At 33.9% G+C, this 20,039-nt stretch overlaps 1 protein-coding gene across 3 annotated transcripts in view; it reads left to right on the forward strand.

The window, feature by feature from the left end:
* Window positions 1-20,039, forward strand: part of LOC126891928 (probable ATP-dependent RNA helicase DHX35) — a 396,116-nt gene that overhangs the window by 39,012 nt on the left and 337,065 nt on the right. For all 3 annotated transcript variants that reach the window (XM_050661273.1, XM_050661274.1, XM_050661275.1), the window contains exon 2: window positions 1,187-1,525. In XM_050661273.1, coding sequence (XP_050517230.1) covers window positions 1,277-1,525 — 249 coding nt within the window. In that variant the 5' untranslated portion in view covers window positions 1,187-1,276. The remainder of the gene's footprint in view (window positions 1-1,186; window positions 1,526-20,039) is intronic.

The following is a 20,039-nucleotide window of genomic DNA, read 5'->3' on the forward strand; positions in this document are numbered from 1 at the left end:
TCCATTGCAAATTTCTAGTACCGGTCATAGGCGTCCGTTTTGGGTAGGACAACGGTTACTTTATCGCATAACTTTTTTGTCTTTAACTTTTAAGTATTTTTGACTCTGGATTATTAAATTGTGAGTTGTTCCTGTACTAAAAGGTACTCTTGTTTTAAGTCGATAGGATACACTGTTTTCTAGAAAAAACGATTTGAAAATTTTTCGTTTTTTAAATTTCAAAAAAACAATTAAAAAAAAACTATTTAGAAAAACGAAAACTTGTACGTTTAATTATATTCCAGAGATGAATCGATTTCATTAATTGCGAATTTCTAGTATCGGTCATATGCGTCGGTCTTGGGTAGGTCAACGGTTATTTTATCGCATAACTTTTTTGTCTTTAATTTTTAAGCATTTTTGACACTAGATTATTAAATTATGAGGTATTCTAGTAGTAAAAGTTACTCTTGCTTAAGTTGGTAAAATACACCGTTTTTTTTGAAAATTTTTTTCAATTTTTTTTCATATTCAACAGACGAAAAATTTTCAAATCGATTTTTCTAGAAAACGGTTTGTCCTACCGACTTAAATCAAGAGTACCTTTTAGTACTCACAATTTAATAATCCAAAGTGAAAAATGCTTAAAATTTAAAGACAAAAAAGTTAGGCGATAAAATAACCGTTACCCCACCCAAAACGGACGCCTATGACCGGTACTATAAATTCGCAATGGATGGAATCGATTTATCTCTGGAAGATAAATAGGAGTACATACCAATTTTTGTTTTTTTAACTAGAAGCGTTCTGGAGTTATTTAAGAAAAACTAATTACAAGACGCCATTTTCCAAGAGCTCTAGCTCCCTTAGGAAGCATTTTCGGACTGGGTGAATTTGGTTAAATTGTCTTAAAATTACCTGAGAAATCTCCTGTCTTCGTTTGTCGGTAGAGTTTCTGGATACCCTGTATAGTTCACAGCAACTATCTACAGATTTATAAAACTGAGATACACCATAAAATGATTAGAACAAGTAAACGGATATCAAACATAACGAATTAATAGCGCGGACCTCAAACATTATAATGATATGTATATTATATATTTAACGAGGTATTTGATATTTTATTTTATAGCAATTATAGCGATTATTACTTTTATAAATTATACCCTATACATGTTCAACATGCTTCTTTTTTTATTTTCAGATAGCCTTTGGCGTAACTAAACAGCAAGGATAAAATTATCAATTCAACTCCAACCATTTCCTCTGTACTCATGTTCTTGCCCGCACCGTGATGAGTGAATTTAGGCCTAAATTCTTAAAGCCTTCAGATACCACTAGTTTTCTGGATAGGGATGATTCCTACAGCGTAGAGACCACAGATTTCGTTTACAACAGATATTTGTCTCAGTCCATTCAAACGCAAAGACAGAGGTTGCCCATTTTCAATAACAGAAACCATATACTTTATCTTCTGGAGAAGTATCAAACTTTGATTCTAATCGGAGAAACTGGCTGCGGAAAGAGCACTCAAATTCCACAGGTATGTTTTGAAATGTCTACATAATCATATACAGGGTGTAAAAAAAGGAAGGTCATAATAGTACGGAATCCGAATCTAGATCTGCTTTCCAATTAATAATTTTTTAAATTAAATTTCATACATATGTTACAGCACAGTTCAAGTTGATTATCCAGTTGGAGTTGACTTTTCCTAGTTCGAGTCTACTCAAACGGCTGGTTTTAGTAAAATTTGATTATAAATATAAAATGAAGATTTTTATTCAACATTTACTAGTAAAGATAGTTACGTATTTTTTATGGGAAATAAGCCACAATTTTACTAAAAAATTAATTTATTAACGTTTCGAAGCCCAAATCGGGTTTCGTTGTCAAAATACAAAATACTATTAAAATAAAACAAACATGTTGTTGCTAGGTAAAAAAAATTCTTCTAATAATTTATTTAATCTGACTCATTTATATTGGCAATTCAGACGTATATTATACATTTTAAAGTAGAAGACTTTAAAATGATATCGCCAATATTTATGAGTTGCGTTCCTGGGACGACTTTACTAAAAGATAGTTCATTCGATTACATGAAATCAATCCCAACTCAAGAATATCCGTCGCAAAAAAAATCATAGCATGTGATCTGTCTTTAAAAAGACAACCAAATGCAACGATGACAGTAAAATTCTCGCGTTAGAGATTCCATAGTAAATCACGAGGGAAAACCAGGAAAAAACCTCGTGATACTATCCCGACATCGTAAGTATTTGGTCTTACATTTAATCTACCTTCAAAAAAACTAATACTAAATTCTGACTTTAATATGTTTAAATTATAAATAATATTAATATTACATAGATATACAATAAGTAATACTAAAATATAAAACTAAACCTAACAATGAACAAGAAAGAACAAAGAACTGCATTTATAGAATACCTTGTGAATGCGAACAATTTTATTTAGGTGAAACATCAAGACCATTAAACGTTAGAATAAGTGAGCATCAGTCTTATATTAAAAACAGAGAATTTGATAGATCTCAGATATGTCAACACGCATGGGATAATGAACATAGAGTTCAGTGGAGAGATTCAAGTATAGTCCTGAAAGAATCAGATAGTAAAAAGAGAAAAATCAAAGAAGCGGCTCTAATTATGCTAAATGAAACCAATTGTGTCGCAAATTCCTCGGTAGAATGCAGTAGGATGTGGTTACCCGTACTGAAAGAGGAAGTCAATAGAAAGAAAATACCACGATTAGTAAGCCAATAACATATCGAGTTAGTACAAATTTTATATTTTAGTATTACTTATTGTATATCTATATAATATTAATATTATTTATAATTTAAACATATTAAAGTCAGAATTTAGTATTAGTTTTTTTGAAGGTAGATTAAATGTAAGACCAAATACTTACGATGTCGGGATAGTATCACGAGGTTTTTTCCTGGTTTTCCCTCGTGATTTACTATGGAATCTCTAACGCGAGAATTTTACTGTCATCGTTGCATTTGGTTGTCTTTTTAAAGACAGATCACATGCTATGATTTTTTTGCGACGGATATTCTTGAGTTGGGATTGATTTCATGTAATCGAATGAACTATCTTTTAGTAAAGTCGTCCCAGGAACGCAACTCATAAATATTGGCGATATCATTTTAAAGTCTTCTACTTTAAAATGTATAATATACGTCTGAATTGCCAATATAAATGAGTCAGATTAAATAAATTATTAGAAGAATTTTTTTTACTTAGCAACAACATGTTTGTTTTATTTTAATAGTATTTTGTATTTTGACAACGAAACCCGATTTGGGCTTCGAAACGTTAATAAATTCATTTTTTAGTAAAATTGTGGCTTATTTCCCATAAAAAATACGTAATTATAAAAAATGCCACAAGGAAATAGCTTCAGAACAACATTAGTAAAGGTAGACTCCAATTAGTTAAAGTATACTCTTCCCAATGCCATTTAGTAAAAGTTGATTCACACAAACAACCGATTCTAGAAATTAAATGTTACTGTATATTATGTTCAAATCGTGATATTTATAGTCCAGGCTGTATCGTCGCCCCCGTTAGGTAAATTATTCCAGTTCGATTTTTTTGCACAAACTTACTCAAAAAGAGGTCATTATAACGAATCCACAGGGTGTCAGGTGGTACCGTAATCGAAAAATTGTTTAAATAATTTTTTTTAAACAAATTCACAAAAAAAAAATCACTTCGGACATTTTTTTACATCATTAATTTGGCTCATTCGGAGCAAAAGAGGTCTTTTGTGATTTTTCTGTAAAATTTATTGATCTCGAGTTATACGCGATTTAAAATTTGAAAAATGCGAAAATGACCATTTTCAAGGCTTAATAACTCAGTTAAAAATTATAATTATGAAAGTCAGAAAGTCACCAAATCAAATTTTAACGACCCCCCTACAAGGTACTGAAGAAATATTTGTCATTATTGTATTACTAAGCTGTTATTTTCAATTATTAACAATGAGCGCTAGGAGCGTATTGCGACGGCTGTCAATGTGAGTGCGACTGAGATGCACCATTGGACGGTCGGAATGGAGGATCTTACTCGCACTCACATTGACGGCCGCCTCAATACGCTTTTAGCGCTCATTGTTGATAATTAAAAATAACAGCTTAGTAATAAAATAATACAAAAATTTCTTCAGGATCTTGTAGGGGGGCTTTAAACTTTGATTAGGTGACTTTCTGACTTTCATAATAATAGTTTTTAATCGAGTTATTAAGCCTTAAAAATGGTCATTTCGCATTTTTCAAATTTTAAATCGCGTATAACTCGAAAACTATCAACTTTAGAGAAGAATCACAAGAAACCTTTTTTGCTCCGAATGACCAAAATAATCTAAAAAAATTGTCCGGAGTGAAAAACTTAGTTATTTATAAAACAGTTTGTGAAGTATGCTTTTTGCGCACGCACGCGATGTTTAGAGCACGAGCGGACCGAGTGCTATACATCGCCTAAGTGCGCAAAAAGTACTTCACGCACAGTTTCATACAATATTTTATCTACCAAAAAACAAATAAAAAAACTGCAACTCTTCGTCACTGGAATACATTCCTATTTTACAATTTTTTAGAACTTTGACATTTAAAAATTCAAACTTCTGTCAAACCACAAAACTGTCAAAACTTTTTTTGTAATTTATTGCTCACATGTCATCACCATGACAAGGCGAAAGTTAAGGATATTTGATTATATGAAAGTGTGCTAAAAAACAGTGCGAAAAAGCAAATCCCATTTAAAATACATTATTACTTCAGGCACACTTTAAACCCTGCATGTACTGCTATCTATATTTACAATTTTCACACAATAAAAACTTATACATAATACGAGGTAGAGTAGATAAGAATTATTTTTGTGAATTTGGTTAACAAAAATTGGTTAAACAATTTTTCGACCGCGGTACCGCCTGGCACTGTGTATTTGTTATAAGGATGTATTTGTTTGAGTAAGTTTGCAAAAAAATCGAATCAGAATAATTTACCTAACGGGGGCGACGTTACAGCATGGACTAATAAGTAGTTGAAACGGTCAAAACAAAGAGACGCACACTTATCAAAAATGCACGTGAGATTATACTCGTATAAATTGTATAATCTACTTTTACAAACAAGAGTTAGGAAGAGTCAACTTCAACTAGTAAAAGTTGATTCAAATTTTTCAAATTAACTTTTACTGCTCGTTTCAGTTGGAGTTGACTCGAACTAGGAAAAGTCAACTCTAACTGAGAATCAACTTGAACTGTAACACATACATAAGTACGACTTGCATGGGTTGCCTATCAAAATCTTGTCATAGTTATTTTTAAGGTTTGAAATCAACATTTCAAGCACATTTTTGTGAATTTTTTTTTGAAAGTATGTATGGTAAATCCTCCTCTTCAGTCGTTTCCTCATTGCTGAGTGTCGTGATTCCCTATAATACGAGCAACTATCTCTTTCCATCAGCTTCTGTCCTGAGCTTCCCTCATGGATTCAGAGAATGTTTTTCCACTGGCTTTCTGTACTTGATCCGTCCATCGAGTAGGTGAGCGACCTCTACTTCTGCGCCCTTCAACGTTTCCCAAAATTATAAGTCTCTCAAGATTATCATCACTTCTTCTTGCAATATGGCCGAAAAATTTTAAGACGGTGGAGAGGCAAATAGAGGAAAGTCGAGTCTGAATATTAAGCTCTTGGAGGATTGAGTGATTTGTTCTGTGTTCCGTCCATGAGATCCGAAGCATTCTTCTCCAGCACCACATTTCAAAGGCGTCAATCCTTTTTCTGTTGTCCGATTTCATTGTCCATGTTTCGGATCCGTAATTAAATATGGGAAAAATTAAGGCACGTACTAATCTTATTTTGGTATTCTTCGACAAGGAGCGACCGTTCCAGATTTTCGATAATCGACGCATAGCGTTTTTGGCCATGCCTATTCTCCTACGTATTTATGTTTCACAAGATCCTGTATTACTGATGTAGGATCCTAGATAATTGAACTCGTTAACCACTTCAAACTGGTCTAAGGCTCCTGTTGTCTGAAGTGAATTTGAATAATCTGCTATCATAATTTATGGTATGGTAGATGTATGGTTATTTTACTTTTAAATTAAATGGTTATATTTAGTGTTGGAAAATTCTCGAGAATGAAAAATCGGAGAATATTCTCGAGAATATTCTGGATATGGAGAATTTTCTGAGAATGAAGCCCATGACGCACTTAAAATATTGTTAAAGATGAATAATAGGGTTTTAAAAATCATGATCTTATATACAAAATTGTGAGACGAAACAACAGTGTTCTTTGCATATAAAAAATACAAAAACAACTGAAAACACAAAATTTATTTGATAAAAAAATGAAATTTTTTTCTTAACATCAAATAATCGATGTGGTATAATAAAAGATGAGACCTCAGATTCAGAATCTATTTCTATCATTAGCTCACCCTAATAATCATCTACAATCTGCATTTCAATGTACTGATGAGTTGTGGGATTTTGTTTTTCACGGGTGGCCAGCTCAGTCATGGATTGGTCTACGTCTAACAATTTTAAATTGTGAGCAATAAAAGTTACCTTACGAGCCCGTTCAGCAGTGAGCCGGTTTATTTTAGAGGAGTGGATAAAAAACCATAAATACTGAAACTTCTTTCAGTCGCTGCACTGGATGAAGGCATGCTTAATATATCAACTACTATTTCAGTTAATTTTGTTCCGCAACATGTACCTTTTCACCATATGATTAAGTCTAGTTTTTCAATTGATTTTACAACATATGGTTTTCCAAAAAATCCCTCCTTAAACCGATAAAGTGCCAAATCTGCCATTATTTCAGCCGACTCATCACCATTTTTTAAAGTTGCTAAATTATCTACAAACTCAGTTTCCTCAACTTGTTCTTCTCTGCTTAAATGAACACCATTCTAAATATTTCCACGTTAATATTGCACCAAAACAATAAAAATTGACACTGTAAACACCCTTGCTAGTGGTTCATGGGATTGGCAAGAACAATATACCTACATATTTTTTAAATTATAATAATTTGACCCGTATCTAGTTTTTATTTTTGTTTCGGTTTTTGAAAATATAGAAAATTTTTGCTGAGAATATTCTCGAGAGAATTTTCTGGCCGAGAATATTCTCGAGAATATTCTCGTTCTCAAAAAGAATGGAAACAGCTGTTGAACATTTCTCACTGCGTTCAAGCGTTGCAGGCGCGAATTTAATTTAATTAGTGTTTAGTTTTTAAATTTTAGTAATAGGTTTTTTTTTTACTGAAGTACTGTCAACTTTTAATGTAATTTTAGACAATTTTAATTATTGCTGACCTGTAAAAGTACATTTGTACATTATTACCAATAAATACTCTACTCTACTCTACTCTAATGCTAGCCGAAGATAGGGAGGTAGGGAGATAGTGTTGAATATCCCTACCTTTTACTCGCTTAGCAACAGGTTCGCGCCAGCGCGTTTGAACATAGTGAACAACGGTCAACAGCTGTTCTCATTCTATTTTGGAAATTACTCCGCGATTCAAAAACATATTCCGGTGTGCATCACTTTACGATTTGACAGCCACAAACGAAATTGAAAATAAAAGTTGACAATACTTTAAACGCTTTTTTTTTCAAAGGCGGTAGACATTGTAACTCAAAAACTACTTAACCGATCCAACTGGAATTTTGTATATATTTTCTTTAGCCGTTTCTTGAGGTAACGCTGTCGAGATATTTTTTGTTCTGTGCTTATTATTTGTTTAACAATAATAAATCTATTGATTTAAACCTTTTTTTTTTGCAAAAAATTGTCTTCTGCGTGATACCAAAAAGTCAAAAATCGATAAAACTAAAAAATTCTAATTCGTGAAAAATCTTTTTGAATTTTTTCTTTAGCGTGGTCCAATAATGAGTTCTCATGTCCACCGCAAAATTCATTGTTTTTTGAAGTGTCTTTAAAAATTCGCCACCGTTGGCTTATTTTTCAATATTTTTCCTTGAATTTCTTTTTGACTATTCTATGAATTGTGCTGAATAAGCTTCATCATCATCATCACTGGCTCGACAGCCCTTTCTGGGTCTTGGCCTGTTCCAGGATTCTTCTCCACTCTGATCTGTTTCGTGCTTTTTTTTCTCCAGTTTTTTTTTTTATTTTTAAGGTTATTATATCATTTTCTATTCGTTCTAAATATCTCAGCTTCGGTCTTCCTCTTGTTCTTTTTCCTACTGGCATCTGTTTGAATATTTTGTTTGGTATTTCGCCTTCTTCCATTCTTTCTACATGTCCCATCCAACGCAGCCGTCCTATTTTAATGAATGTTATGATATCCGGATCCTGGTATATTTCGTATAGTTCAAAGTTGTACCTTCTTCGCCAAATTCCGTTTTCTTTTGTGCCCGTGTCGCAAGATTTTTCTTTCAAAGGTGGCTAGCAATGTTTCCTCTCTTTTAGTGAGTGTCCAGGTTTCTGAGCCGTATGTGAGTACCGGTCTTATTAAGGTTTTGTATAATTGGCATTTTGTTTTCATTGCGACGTATGATTTTTCTGTTTGAATGGGGTAGCTTAATAAATGACTAAGTTTTACAGAAATAGGCTAGCTGGATATTTAAGAGACTGTATCAAGTGGACTCAGGAGAGGATCAGGCCGTATTTGCACGCCCGAAATAAGACGGTACCTAATGAAGTACTAGAGTGTTAAGAAACTAAAGTAAAATAAGGAAAGAAATGTAAAAAAAAAGGAACTACTGACCCAGAAGATATTCCGAAGTAGTGTTGAGCGCCAGGGAAGGATTTTATAAATTCTTCTCCACGTGACCTATATTGCTGTACCTAACTAATACTACTCAAAATGGTAGGATAATAAAACATATATGTACAACCAACAAATTTAATGAAAAAAATACCTATAACCCCTATATACAATTTTATACAAACTAGCTAATTCCTGACGTACTAGGCTAGTACGCTCCTGTCTGCAACGCAGCTTTTACAGTAAGAAAAAAAAAATGTATTGAATTTATTACAAAGACAGTTAATTATTGATCTACCTATGTATATACAAACTGACTATGAATGAGGATTAATATTGGCCGACAATCCCGAATCTGATCGGAGGTGACAACCTGACTACAATACCTGACAAATGGAATAAGTATTAATAAATAAGAGAATCTACGCTAGATATTGTGCACAACATCGTCATAAATCATAATCCCCAACTATTGTAAATAAGGATATGAACTGGGAAAAGATTAAATTTGTTGAACAATGTTGAATATTACTATGTTAACTATATTTTTAATGAAAATTGAAGGTATATTATTATTAGAGAGCTTATTTTTAAGTTATTGACACAAAAATAGTAATTGAAAAATATTATTAGAACAAATGACATGCAATTTTTTTACTATAAAAACCTGTAGCTACAACTTAGGCGTGTTGCTTCTTCAAACCCTGTGAAGCTGATGGTGGGAGCGCCAAATAAGGTATCCTCCGTTTTCCCTCAATCCTTGGGAGATCCTCAACCAAAGGAAGGTATGACAAGGAGGTACTTTCCCAGTATCAAAAAAAAACTCAACTGCTATTCCAAAGAACCAAAAAAAAAAACCATCCAATTTACATCCAAAAGAATTCCCCAAAATAATGTTTCATTCCATAAAGGCAAACTAAAGTATTGGTTGGCTTAATTTCCTATCTTATCTTCTTTCTTCCATGGCTAAAAGAATAGAAAAAAAACCTATCAGCTGGTTTTCCTTGAGTACCCAAGAACCAGGGTCACTATAAAAAGGTGGATCACCTTATCAGAACTTGACAGAGAAAAAATCTAGGGAAAAAATGAAGTTTGATGTCCATGCTTGAAGTTCATTAACCTTGACTGGAAAAAGCCTTTTTAAACGAATATAAGAAAGTATTTGGACAAGTAAATGTGGATCTTTGTAATCAAAGATTACTATATGGACTTATATAAAGGAGAGAATGAAAATGATCATTGATTCCAAACTTATTTGAGAGTGAAAATGTAATTCTAAGAATTCTATTTTTTTCCTGTAAACGTAGATTAGAAGTATTTAAGAATTGAAAATGTGATAATTGAAGAGTAGCAATGCTTTTAATATAATCTAAATATGGTATTAAAAATGATTTAGATGGTTATTTTAAACAGGGAAAAGACATAAAAAACAGCTAAGTGATAGTTTTCATACATACCCATTGCTTTTCAAAAAAAAATATTGGAAACAAAACTCTTCTTTTTCACTCCACAAATCCAAAACAAAATCATAATAATTCCTTCCAACGTAAACTGCTCTGCTATAAACGAATATTTCAACCAAAAAATAGTATTCTTCAAACAATGGCCATGGAAGAAGTTATGGGTTCATACAACGAGATTGGAAATTCAAGTGACAATCCGCTCCGCTGGCAATATGATATGCCCCTCCGTCGGAAGCCGTACAGCCACACGCTGAGACCAGAATTTCCCCAATCTAGTACCAACCTTAAATTGTATTTGGTCCCAAATTTAGGTAACCCGTTCTAAGCACGAACGCATAACTGGTTGCATACTTGTTAGGTGGCTTATAGGAATAAATATAATATTATCGTAACGATGGCACTCACCGTTACATTCCCCCATTACTCGGAAAAAAAATTGATCGTATGAACAATTTTTCCATATGTACTTACAAATACTCAATACAAGTATTCATAGAGGAAAAGTCACACGCTGTGGGATCCAACACAGGCGTGAACAAACCAAATAGCAAAAATATAGTACGTACCTAAGAATACTTCACTACTCTAAACTAACCTATCGGAGGACATCGTCCAAATTCGTAGGACCAGTACTCGGTGACATATATCCTAAAGACCAAATTGTGTTCCAGTTGATTTAGTAGATTTCTATAAAACCCCAAATTATAGTCAACAAGAACACCATAACCACAATATTCGAATACAAAACTTAATATAACCTATATGACGACTAACTCACACTTACAGCTGACTCGATCGATTATACCTAACCGCAAATTATGAGTCATGTAAATGGGGTAGTCTTAATGACCAATATATCACATATGGTACCAACATACATAGTTAAGGTTTATTATAACCCTTTGCTAAATTTCATAATTCAGATAAATTCTAATCAAAAAAATGTCGAATGGGACGAGTAGTACAAACTGTTCTATCGATGGACAACAGATTTAAATAGAGCATATCCAAAGTGAACAGTCAGTAGAAATCTCGTATCCAATTCTCAACATGCCAAAAAAAAATAGACCACAGTATAACCTAACCTAAATATAAGAGTCATTAACAAGAAAGGGGAAAATTTATTGTAGCAAGACTTTTATCCTAAATTGATCCGACAGTGGACAACAGATTTATAGGGAAGCATATCCAAGGTGGAACAATCAGGCAGATTTAATTGAGCAATGCTACACTTAGCGCTAAATGTACTAATGATGATTACATATTTGTTACCATGACCCTAACTCAACTGATCATCAGATTTGTATCAGATTCAATGGGAGATCTATCTAAGGGTAACTAACCGAATAATTGACCTAACAGAAGTGAGCTTACTCTGGGATTCTCTAACTATAGCTATAGCTACAACAGATTGATAAGAATGGCCAGAAGAAGCTAACCAATATTTCGAAGTCATCTCTCATGAAAGAATTCAAGAAGTCACATATTAATAACTCTTATAAATAAATCCAATTATGGAAATACTAGAGAACAGGTAAATCAATTTCTAAAGAAACTGCAGATTAAGAAAATGTTCCCTAGTTACTCACAGAGAACAGGATATTGATCCTGACCCTAAGGTACATATGAACAAAAAAAAATTTAGTTCCTCGGAAAGATGATGCTTGAACAAAATAATCCCTCGGTGAATACAAAAGCTACAATATTTCAATATAGTAAAGAAGTTACCATCATTATCAGAATAATAAAATAGTAAAACTTAAGAAGGATAGATAAACATACAAGTTAAGACTAAGTTTCTTCAGAATGAATGTAAACTGAAAATCGAATAAGAATGCCTAGTGCATGATTAAAATGATGATTAAACATTCTATCATAGGTCTACTAATTGAGGTATGGCTTGGAACTAGACAACTGTGAGCAATGAAATCTGCTTCCTATCAGGTGCACAGTCGATAAGCAACAAGTCTCGAACCCACGTATTTGCATAGCCAAGCTAGGCAAACCACTTTCCTAAGAAATGTTCACTACAATAAATAATGAAATGGTTTCACAGTCTTCTAATCATAAATTTAATCTCAATTAACTTTATCAAAATTTGGACACATGAAGTATAACTTTGGAATCACACTGTATACTAAAATTGCATTTACCCAAACAAATATCACAATGACTTCTTTAGACAAAAATAAGCTAATGTACCAAGGAATCATGCTAAGCACTGAAATAACTTTCCAGTAGAAAATACAAAATTAAACACAAAACTAAACCTATTTGGTAGATACACTAATCTACTAGTGACGACATATATAAGCATAATCACATACAAGGTGTTAACAGTTCCATACCAGTTCAATATTAAGCCCAACTAAGCTAAATCTCAATAATAAACTAATGACATCTCAGATACATAGAATATGGAAAGCTAGAAAGACTACTATAATAGATAAAACATAGAGTCCCTATCTGGTGACTAAAATCAAAATCCAATCTTAACCTATTCATTGAACAATCGAGTATTTCTAAAGTTTAGAAAGAGGAATTAACTTGATCAATATTGTTAAGTTAATCTTCTTCTTCTGATGACGAAGTTTCTAAGTCGTTGACAGTATTATCTGGTAATAAGTCCTTTATATGAAATCGACCAAGTTTCCTGTTGGACGAACTATCTTTTAATTCATATATTAAAGGAGAGATTACTTTACTGACAACACATGGGACATATTTCTGACAAAATTTGGCAGAAATAGCATCACCTTTACTTGACTTAACAAAATTACGTTTTAATACCCGATCACCAACAAAGAATCGCAAATCTCTTTTCCTCAAATTGTATTGACTCTGTGACTTAAGGTAAGAAGATTTTAACTTCTTTCTGATGTCTGCAAATATTGGAGGCAAAGTCTGAATATCCTCTAAACGATGAAGCTTCTCAGAGATCTGAGGGAGATTTGTGGAATTGTCCGAAATTAAACCAAAATAATCACCAGACAAAGCAATATTCCTACCAAAATTTAAATAAGCTGGAGAACATTGAGTAACTTCATGGACCGAAGTTCTTATGGCTTGAGCTATTGAATGAATATACTGGTCCCAAGCTCTGTGATCTGGATATGTGTATGATCTAAGGGCTGTTACAATACTGCGGTTCACTCGCTCACTATGATTAGCTTGCGGATGGTATGCAGCATTATAAAAGATCTTCTGAACTTTGTATTTAGTTAGAAGGTCTTTAAAAGCCTTAGACACAAATTGAGGACCATTGTCACAAGACACAATTTGGGGAACACCAAACAACAAAAAGACTTGTTCCTCCAAATATTTCACAATGGCAGGGACAGTGGCATTCCGAAGAGGAAAAACTAGTGGAAATTTTGTAAAGTAGTCCACAACCACCAAACAATAGGTATAGCCATTGTAGCTACGAGGATATGGTCCAATCAGATCCATGGATATCATCTGCCATGGGAAGTCAATGTTCCTAAAAGTACCCATTAATCCAGCTTGTGGCATAGTACTTGGCTTGCAAGTAGCACAAACTCTACATCTAGAAATATATTTCTTGATATAGTTGCGCATGCCAGGCCAATAATATAATTCTGCTATCCTACTAAATGTTTTATAAGAACCAAAATGACCAGATGTCACATTATCATGAAATGTACGAAGAATTTCATCCCTGTTTGTTGTTGGGACGACAATTTTCCAATCAGACATGTTAGACAAAGCTTCTACTGAACTAACAACATGCTTATAAAGGATATTATTTTCTACTTTAAAATCAGGATACTGATCAGGTGTTTGAGTAACCTTTTCCAACATTTTCTGATACCATGCATCCGGAACTAAGGTGGATAAGTCAAGAAGATTGACATCAAATGTTCGAGACAAAGCATCAGCTACTACAACACCATTTGCCTTACGATGGACGATATTATAATCAAATGCTGACAACTTACAAATCCATCGAGACAAACGTTGGGATGGGTTACGCATAGAATGCATCCAGAGTAACGAACTATGATCAGTAATAAGGGTACACTTACGACCTTCTAAATAGTAGCGGAAAGCCTCCAAGCCATGAATAATAGCAAGGAGTTCACGCTCGGTAGTGGAATAATTTTTCTGGGCCTTATTGAGCTTCTTACTAGTATATGCTATGGGGTGTTCAGAACCATCTTTCATCTGAAAGAGTACACCACCTGAGGCGGTATTTGAACAATCTGTCATGAGATAGAAGTGTTCACTGAAATCAGGTGAAGTCATGACAGGAGCACTGGTAAGAGCTTCTTTAATGCGATGAAAAGCATCATCAGCTTCAGGAGTCCAGGTGATAGTCTGGCCCTTTTTCCTATTCTTAAGGAGGTCAGTAAGGGGTGATAATAAAGTAGAATAAGAAGGCACAAATCGACGATAGTAACCACACATGCCCAAGATCCTACGTAATTGTGTAGTAGTTTTAGGAATGGGGAAGTCCTTAATAGCGGTTACTTTATCAGGGTCTGTTCTCAAACCTTGATGATCAACAACATATCCTAGAAATTTCAAATTAGGACGACAAAAATTACATTTCTCTAAATTAACAGTGAGATTAGCCTCTTTAAGGCGTGAAAATAATTTCTCCAATATTTCAATATGTGACGAAAAATCAGGAGTAACAACTATGATGTCGTCTAAATAATAGAATACGAATGGTTCGAGTTGGGGACCAATAACCAAGTCCATCAAACGACACATTGTTTGCGGAGCTGAAACTAGACCGAAAGGCATTGTGACAAATTGAAATAACCCTTTACCACTGACAGCGAAAGCAGTATACTTCTTACTCTCTTCGCTTAACGGAATTTGTAAGAAGGCTTTGGATAAATCGATCGAAGAGATATATTTGGCATTCTGAAGTTTGCTCAGAATTATATCTATCCGAGGGATGGGATAAGCATCTCGATTAGTAGTGATACTATTAAGTTTGCGACCATCGAAGCATACACGGAATGATCCATCCTTCTTCTTCGTCATCCATAACGGCGAACAATATGAAGAATTTGAATGTTCGATAATGTTTAGAGAGAGCATCGAATCAATTTCTTTACCCAAATCTGCTTGCCATGCCTGAGGTATGGGATATTGATATTGTCTAAAAGGAGTTGAAGTGTTCACTTCGATAGTATGAGATATTAAATGTGTACGGCCTAATTTATCTTTGGAAGAGATAGAAGAAAATTTAGAGATAATATTCTCTAACTGGTTTTGTTCTAAGCTAGACAAACTAGAGAACTCACGAATGGCACTTACAGTTGCGACATTAAAGGAAGATATAAACAACGAAAAATCTGAACAGTTTAATGTACTATTAAATGCATTTAAGAAATCCATGCCAAGAATTATAGAATTTTTAACTGAAGGGATAACATAAAATGTAATTATTTTCCGAATATTGGCAACTACGATTTCTGTGTCAAATTTACCTGTAATTGACTGGATTGCACCATCCGCAGTAGAGACTTGCAGAGAAGAAATAGGCATAACATTAATATCGGTGTTTTCTAACAATTTCAGCGAATACGAACCTATTAAAGAAATGTTAGAACCACTATCTAATAGAGCTAAACAAGATTGTCCTAAAATTTCAATTTCAAGATAAGGTCGGTTATCATTATGTTTCCTAACTAATAACGAATTTATATCAAAATCCAAAATATCTGATTTATTTTCAAAATTATCTGGTATTAACATAGACATATTATTATTATTTACAAACGTACAACCTGGTATAGAATTTGGAACTGTTTCCTCGTCTTGATTATGCTTATTACTAAAATTCCAGCTTAAGACTGGAGGGGATAATCTACGATCAATCGAACCGTACGAGTCAACTGAAGTGTTACTAACAATTACTTTTTCCCTGATTTCGGTTTGCGTGCTGGTCTCCGGTTGGAAGTGTTTCTTCCTTCCTGAGAGGGTGTGTTTGAGCTGCTGGCGGGTATTGGACCTGAAGCTTCGTCTACAGCTGCGGTCATATTCCCTGATGGGGCTGCTGTTTGAGGAACGCTCAGGGTACGAGCCTCTGCATGCTCGTTTCCCGAACACTTAAAACAGTTACGTTTAAGCGTATTTTCTCTACCACAACCGTGGCAGAAAATCCGTGTTTGGGGTCTGGTACAATCACGAAATGCGTGACCAACACCCTGACAATTCCAGCAAGACAAAGAATAAGTAGTCACAGACACATTCGGTGTATGGGGTCTAGATTGCCAAGAACGATTTCTCGAGGAGTGAGAGTTAAATCCAGCACCAGAATTAGATGTTGTAGGGGGATGAAAAGACCAGGATAGAGTTTCCTCTAACCGTTTACACTTATCTGTCAGGTCTTCGATAGTGGCTATATCAACCAGTGCCAATTGGGCATGGTAAAAGGGTAACAAACATTTTAAAATTATCTTTATTTTTGCATGATCTGTTAAAGGAGTATCTAAACGACTACACATACCCAACATGGTGTTAATAAACATAGTCACTGATTCTCCAGGTTTCTGCTTGCGGTTCTTGATCTCGTCTAAGAGATCAGTTTGGAAAGAATAAGGCAGAAAATCGGATTTTAGTTTCTGAGCCAAACCAGTCCAAGTGGTAAAGCTACCACGGTTGTTCATAAACCACGTAAAAGCATGGCCTGTAAATAATTCGGCAGAAGCCGAAAAGAGATCTTCCTCACTCACACCTCTCGAAACACGAAGACATTCTACCCTATCTAAAAATGAAATTACTTGGTCATAATGACCTTCACCAGAAAACGAAACTCCCCACTTATGTACCTGCACAGGCTTGGGATGTAACAAGGAATTAGAGGCTTGAACTGAAGAAACAGGAGTGGACGTGGCTAGAGGATTTACTCGAGAATCGAGTTCACCTTCTAGACTGAGAATCCTAATGGACATAGAGCGTTTGTAAAGTTGTTGCTCCTCATCTGAACAACATAATAAGTGGACACGACCAGAGATATGAGCAAGACGTGAAATGTATCTGGAATACATGCTATCATGGACAGTCCCTCTAAAATTATTTATCTTTTGCGTAAGATCCTCTAGTGTCTCATTTATTCCCTGTTGTTGTTCCAGGAAAGGAATAGCTGCAGCTGAATTCTGACGGAAACTCCTATTTCCTTGCTCCTGTTTAAGAGCACCACGCAATAGACTGCGTTTTCTATCACATTTAGCGGCTTCTTCAACCTCTATTTCCCTTATCCTCAGCTCATAATCTAACTCCTTAACTAACAAATGTTCTGGCTGAAAGGTACACATGGTGATAGGGAAAGAATTAGTAACAATAAACCCAACCCAACAACGACAAACCGAACCCACCCCAACAAACTAACGACCCAATTAACCGACAATCTACTAAACAAGCTGCTCAACCGACGAGCTGTTAAACTAACGACCTAACAAACCGACAAACCAAATATAACCGAGATATATATTTGGGGTAGATATTTAAAATAATTTAAGTAAATGTTTAAACGAAAATGTATATAAAAAAATGAAACTTTATAAGTTATATATAGGTATGGTAAGCAAAAATTTAGCTAACTGTAGTATATTGTGGCTGCACCTAAATCAAAAGTAGTAATGTACCTAGATATCAAAAAAAAAAAAAAAATCCTTCAAAATTTTTCAAAATAAATATCCAGGTATCACCAAACCGACCAGACCGAAATGTCAACCAATATACCTATTCAAATATTATCCTACTCAAGATTTACAATTATAATTTTAAATAAATTAAAATAGTACCAATACAGCAATACAAGTGCACTAGTGTATTTTCCAAATAACGTACAAAAGGAATCAAAAAAAATATCTCTATTTAATTACAAAATATACAACAATGAACCAGAAAGATACTTACTAGAAAAATTTACAATAAGCAACAAAATAAAGAAAGGTACTGTCTTACTGAAAATCGGGCTCCACGTTGGCGAGCGTCAATTGTAACGTATGATTTTTCTGTTTGAATGGGGTAGCTTAATAAATGACTAAGTTTTACAGAAATAGGCTAGCTGGATATTTAAGAGACTGTATCAAGTGGACTCAGGAGAGGATCAGGCCGTATTTGCACGCCCGAAATAAGACGGTACCTAATGAAGTACTAGAGTGTTAAGAAACTAAAGTAAAATAAGGAAAGAAATGTAAAAAAAAAGGAACTACTGACCCAGAAGATATTCCGAAGTAGTGTTGAGCGCCAGGGAAGGATTTTATAAATTCTTCTCCACGTGACCTATATTGCTGTACCTAACTAATACTACTCAAAATGGTAGGATAATAAAACATATATGTACAACCAACAAATTTAATGAAAAAAATACCTATAACCCCTATATACAATTTTATACAAACTAGCTAATTCCTGACGTACTAGGCTAGTACGCTCCTGTCTGCAACGCAGCTTTTACAGTAAGAAAAAAAATGTATTGAATTTATTACAAAGACAGTTAATTATTGATCTACCTATGTATATACAAACTGACTATGAATGAGGATTAATATTGGCCGACAATCCCGAATCTGATCGGAGGTGACAACCTGACTACAATACCTGACAAATGGAATAAGTATTAATAAATAAGAGAATCTACGCTAGATATTGTGCACAACATCGTCATAAATCATAATCCCCAACTATTGTAAATAAGGATATGAACTGGGAAAAGATTAAATTTGTTGAACAATGTTGAATATTACTATGTTAACTATATTTTTAATGAAAATTGAAGGTATATTATTATTAGAGAGCTTATTTTTAAGTTATTGACACAAAAATAGTAATTGAAAAATATTATTAGAACAAATGACATGCAATTTTTTTACTATAAAAACCTGTAGCTACAACTTAGGCGTGTTGCTTCTTCAAACCCTGTGAAGCTGATGGTGGGAGCGCCAAATAAGGTATCCTCCGTTTTCCCTCAATCCTTGGGAGATCCTCAACCAAAGGAAGGTATGACAAGGAGGTACTTTCCCAGTATCAAAAAAAAAACTCAACTGCTATTCCAAAGAACCAAAAAAAAAACCATCCAATTTACATCCAAAAGAATTCCCCAAAATAATGTTTCATTCCATAAAGGCAAACTAAAGTATTGGTTGGCTTAATTTCCTATCTTATCTTCTTTCTTCCATGGCTAAAAGAATAGAAAAAAAACCTATCAGCTGGTTTTCCTTGAGTACCCAAGAACCAGGGTCACTATAAAAAGGTGGATCACCTTATTAGAACTTGACAGAGAAAAAATCTAGGGAAAAAATGAAGTTTGATGTCCATGCTTGAAGTTCATTAACCTTGACTGGAAAAAGCCTTTTTAAACGAATATAAGAAAGTATTTGGACAAGTAAATGTGGATCTTTGTAATCAAAGATTACTATATGGACTTATATAAAGGAGAGCATGAAAATGATCATTGATTCCAAACTTATTTGAGAGTGAAAATGTAATTCTAAGAATTCTATTTTTTTCCTGTAAACGTAGATTAGAAGTATTTAAGAATTGAAAATGTGATAATTGAAGAGTAGCAATGCTTTTAATATAATCTAAATATGGTATTAAAAATGATTTAGATGGTTATTTTAAACAGGGAAAAGACATAAAAAACAGCTAAGTGATAGTTTTCATACATACCCATTGCTTTTCAAAAAAAAATATTGGAAACAAAACTCTTCTTTTTCACTCCACAAATCCAAAACAAAATAATAATAATTCCTTCCAACGTACACTGCTCTGCTATAAACGAATATTTCAACCAAAAAATAGTATTCTTCAAACA

The sequence above is a fragment of the Diabrotica virgifera genome, chromosome 9 (assembly GCF_917563875.1).
Source record: "Diabrotica virgifera virgifera chromosome 9, PGI_DIABVI_V3a".
Classification (NCBI taxonomy): domain Eukaryota; kingdom Metazoa; phylum Arthropoda; class Insecta; order Coleoptera; family Chrysomelidae; genus Diabrotica; species Diabrotica virgifera.